The sequence below is a fragment of the Pollachius pollachius genome (genome assembly GCF_949987615.1).
Source record: "Pollachius pollachius genome assembly, chromosome: 4".
Taxonomy (NCBI): domain Eukaryota; kingdom Metazoa; phylum Chordata; class Actinopteri; order Gadiformes; family Gadidae; genus Pollachius; species Pollachius pollachius.
In genome coordinates, this window is record NC_136937.1 from 34,626,409 (window position 1) to 34,631,408 (window position 5,000).

Below are 5,000 nucleotides of genomic sequence, written 5' to 3' on the forward strand. Positions count from 1 at the left end.
GACAGACAGACAGACAGACAGGCAGCAGACAGACCTGGTACTCCTTGTGGGCCTCCAGCAGCAGACAGACAGACAGACAGACAGACAGGCAGCAGACAGACCTGGTACTCCTTGTGGGCCTCCAGCAGCAGACAGACAGACAGACAGACAGACAGGCAGCAGACAGACCTGGTACTCCTTGTGGGCCTCCAGCAGCAGACAGACAGACAGACAGACAGACAGGCAGCAGACAGACCTGGTACTCCTTGTGGGCCTCCAGCAGCAGACAGACAGACAGACAGACAGACAGGCAGCAGACAGACCTGGTACTCCTTGTGGGCCTCCAGCAGCAGACAGACAGACAGACAGACAGACAGGCAGCAGACAGACCTGGTACTCCTTGTGGGCCTCCAGCAGCAGACAGACAGACAGACAGACAGACAGGCAGCAGACAGACCTGGTACTCCTTGTGGGCCTCCAGCAGCAGACAGACAGACAGACAGACAGACAGGCAGCAGACAGACCTGGTACTCCTTGTGGGCCTCCAGCAGCAGACAGACAGACAGACAGACAGGCAGCAGACAGACAGGCAGCAGACAGACCTGGTACTCCTTGTGGGCCTCCAGCAGCAGACAGACAGACAGACAGACAGACAGGCAGCAGACAGACCTGGTACTCCTTGTGGGCCTCCAGCAGCAGACAGACAGACAGACAGACAGGCAGCAGACAGACAGGCAGCAGACAGACCTGGTACTCCTTGTGGGCCTCCAGCAGCAGACAGACAGACAGACAGACAGGCAGCAGACAGACCTGGTACTCCTTGTGGGCCTCCAGCAGCAGACAGACAGACAGACAGACAGGCAGCAGACAGACAGGCAGCAGACAGACCTGGTACTCCTTGTGGGCCTCCAGCAGCAGACAGACAGACAGACAGACAGACAGGCAGCAGACAGACCTGGTACTCCTTGTGGGCCTCCAGCAGCAGACAGACAGACAGACAGACAGGCAGCAGACAGACAGGCAGCAGACAGACCTGGTACTCCTTGTGGGCCTCCAGCAGCAGACAGACAGACAGACAGACAGACAGGCAGCAGACAGACCTGGTACTCCTTGTGGGCCTCCAGCAGCAGACAGACAGACAGACAGACAGACAGGCAGCAGACAGACCTGGTACTCCTTGTGGGCCTCCAGCAGCAGACAGACAGACAGACAGACAGACAGGCAGCAGACAGACCTGGTACTCCTTGTGGGCCTCCAGCAGCAGACAGACAGACAGACAGACAGACAGGCAGCAGACAGACCTGGTACTCCTTGTGGGCCTCCAGCAGCAGACAGACAGACAGACAGACAGGCAGCAGACAGACCTGGTACTCCTTGTGGGCCTCCAGCAGCAGACAGACAGACAGACAGACAGACAGGCAGCAGACAGACCTGGTACTCCTTGTGGGCCTCCAGCAGCAGGGCCCCAGGGCCCATGGAGGCGATCTTGAAGATGTCCTCACAGACCAGAGGGACCTCCTGCAGCAGCTCATGTCTGCTGGGGGACAGCAGACGCACGCCGTCCAGCTCCCCCACGCACACACACGCCTCCTCCAGAGGGTACCTGGCCGGGGTCAAGGGTCACACCGGGGTCAGGGGTCACCGGGGGCAGGGGTCACACCGGGGTCAGAGGTCACGCTGCCCTACAGGGGACCTGGAGTCAGAGGTCACACCGGGGTCAGGGGTCACGCTGCCCTACAGCTCCCCGGGTTCAAGGGTCACAACGGGGTCAACAGTCACACTGCTCTAGAGGTCCCTGGGGTCAAGAGTCACACTGCTCTAGAGGTCCCCGGGGTCAAGGGTCACACTGCTCTAGAGGTCCCTGGGGTCAAGGGTCACACTGCTCTAGAGGTCCCTGGGGTCAAGAGTCACACTGCTCTAGAGGTCCCCGGGGTCAAGGGTCACACTGCTCTAGAGGTCCCTGGGGTCAAGAGTCACACTGCTCTAGAGGTCCCCGGGGTCAAGGGTCACACTGCTCTAGAGGTCCCTGGGGTCAAGAGTCACACTGCTCTAGAGGTCCCCGGGGTCAAGAGTCACACTGCTCTAGAGGTCCCCGGGGTCAAGGGTCACACTGCTCTAGAGGTCCCTGGGGTCAAGAGTCACACTGCTCTAGAGGTCCCCGGGGTCAAGGGTCACACTGCTCTAGAGGTCCCTGGGGTCAAGAGTCACACTGCTCTAGAGGTCCCCGGGGTCAAGGGTCACACTGCTCTAGAGGTCCCTGGGGTCAAGAGTCACACTGCTCTAGAGGTCCCTGGGGTCAAGAGTCACACTGCTCTAGAGGTCCCCGGGGTCAAGGGTCACACTGCTCTAGAGGTCCCCGGGGTCAAGGGTCACACTGCTCTAGAGGTCCCTGGGGTCAAGAGTCACACTGCTCTAGAGGTCCCCGGGGTCAAGGGTCACACTGCTCTAGAGGTCCCTGGGGTCAAGAGTCACACTGCTCTAGAGGTCCCCGGGGTCAACAGTCACACTGCTCTAGAGGTCCCTGGGGTCAAGAGTCACACTGCTCTAGAGGTCCCCGGGGTCAAGGGTCACACTGCTCTAGAGGTCCCTGGGGTCAAGAGTCACACTGCTCTAGAGGTCCCCGGGGTCAAGGGTCACACTGCTCTAGAGGTCCCTGGGGTCAAGAGTCACACTGCTCTAGAGGTCCCTGGGGTCAAGAGTCACACTGCTCTAGAGGTCCCCGGGGTCAAGGGTCACACTGCTCTAGAGGTCCCTGGGGTCAAGAGTCACACTGCTCTAGAGGTCCCCGGGGTCAAGGGTCACACTGCTCTAGAGGTCCCCGGGGTCAAGGGTCACACTGCTCTAGAGGTCCCTGGGGTCAAGAGTCACACTGCTCTAGAGGTCCCCGGGGTCAAGGGTCACACTGCTCTAGAGGTCCCCGGGGTCAAGGGTCACACTGCTCTAGAGGTCCCTGGGGTCAAGAGTCACACTGCTCTAGAGGTCCCCGGGGTCAAGGGTCACACTGCTCTAGAGGTCCCTGGGGTCAAGAGTCACACTGCTCTAGAGGTCCCCGGGGTCAAGGGTCACACTGCTCTAGAGGTCCCTGGGGTCAAGAGTCACACTGCTCTAGAGGTCCCTGGGGTCAAGAGTCACACTGCTCTAGAGGTCCCCGGGGTCAAGGGTCACACTGCTCTAGAGGTCCCCGGGGTCAAGGGTCACACTGTTCTAGAGGTCCCCGGGGTCAAGAGTCACACTGCTCTAGAGGTCCCCGGGGTCAAGGGTCACACTGCTCTAGAGGTCCCTGGGGTCAAGAGTCACACTGCTCTAGAGGTCCCTGGGGTCAAGAGTCACACTGCTCTAGAGGTCCCCGGGGTCAAGGGTCACACTGCTCTAGAGGTCCCCGGGGTCAAGGGTCACACTGCTCTAGAGGTCCCCGGGGTCAAGGGTCACACTGCTCTAGAGGTCCCCGGGGTCAAGGGTCACACTGCTCTAGAGGTCCCTGGGGTCAAGAGTCACACTGCTCTAGAGGTCCCCGGGGTCAAGGGTCACACTGCTCTAGAGGTCCCCGGGGTCAAGGGTCACACTGCTCTAGAGGTCCCCGGGGTCAAGGGTCACACTGCTCTAGAGGTCCCTGGGGTCAAGGGTCACACTGCTCTAGAGGTCCCTGGGGTCAACAGTCACACTGCTCTAGAGGTCCCTGGGGTCAAGAGTCACACTGCTCTAGAGGTCCCCGGGGTCAAGGGTCACACTGCTCTAGAGGTCCCCGGGGTCAAGGGTCACACTGCTCTAGAGGTCCCCGGGGTCAAGGGTCACACTGCTCTAGAGGTCCCCGGGGTCAAGGGTCACACTGCTCTAGAGGTCCCCGGGGTCAAGAGTCACACTGCTCTAGAGGTCCCCGGGGTCAAGGGTCACACTGCTCTAGAGGTCCCTGGGGTCAAGGGTCACACTGTTCTAGAGGTCCCCGGGGTCAAGGGTCACACTGTTCTAGAGGTCCCCGGGGTCAAGAGTCACACTGTTCTCCTGGGGGTATTAAGGTCAAAGATCAAAGGTCAGGATACTGGACAGTGTCGCCGCCGACGGCGACCACCAGGAGGAGCTGCTCCCACAGCACCACCACAGACGGCTGCTGGCTCTGGGGCCGGCGGCACCTGGAGGAGAGGGTGAGACAGGCAGTTAGGGAGACAGGTAGACAGACAGCTAGGCAGACCGACAGACAGTTAGGGGGACAGACATGCAGGTAGACTGACAGTTTGAGGGACAGATGCCTGTGTGCCAAACAGCTTGGCACACAGGCAGGCAGGCAGACAGACAGGTAGGCAGGTCGACAGGTAACAACATACCAGACCATCTGTTTAGGAGGGCTTCTGATTTTGGTGTCCACCTCACTCAGTTTATCCTGACAACACAGACCATAATAAACACTGCTATTATAAACAGACCATAATAAACACTGTGACTATAAAAGGACCATAATAAACACTGTGACTATAAAAAGACCATAATAAACACTGTGACTATAAACAGACCATAATAAATACAGTGACTATAAACAGACCATAATAAACACTGTGACTATAAACAGACCATAATAAACACTGCTATTATAAACAGACCATAATAAACACTGTGACTATAAACAGACTATAATAAACACTGCTATTATAAACAGACCATAATAAACACAGTGACTATAAACAGACCATAATAAACACTGTGACTATAAACAGACCATAATAAACATTGCTATTATAAACAGACCATAATAAACCCTGTGACTATAAACAGACCATAATAAACACTGTGACTATAAACAGACCATAATAAACCCTGTGACTATAAACAGACCATAATAAACATTGCTATTATAAACAGACCATAATAAACCCTGTGACTATAAACAGACCATAATAAACACTACTACTATGAACAGACCATAATAAACCCTGTGACTATAATCAGACTATAATAAACACTGCTATTATAAACAGACCATAATAAACACTGTGACTATAAACAGACCATAATAAACACTGTGACTATAA

The 5,000-nt window shown here is 56.3% G+C and overlaps 1 protein-coding gene across 1 annotated transcript in view; it reads right to left on the bottom strand.

The window, feature by feature from the left end:
- vps16 (VPS16 core subunit of CORVET and HOPS complexes) overlaps window positions 1-5,000 on the bottom strand; it is a 31,081-nt gene that overhangs the window by 12,780 nt on the left and 13,301 nt on the right. The window contains exons 8-10 of the mRNA XM_079734882.1: window positions 4,299-4,354; window positions 4,017-4,106; window positions 1,411-1,582 (exon numbers count right to left, since the gene is read on the bottom strand). Coding sequence (XP_079591008.1) covers window positions 1,411-1,582; window positions 4,017-4,106; window positions 4,299-4,354 — 318 coding nt within the window. The remainder of the gene's footprint in view (window positions 1-1,410; window positions 1,583-4,016; window positions 4,107-4,298; window positions 4,355-5,000) is intronic.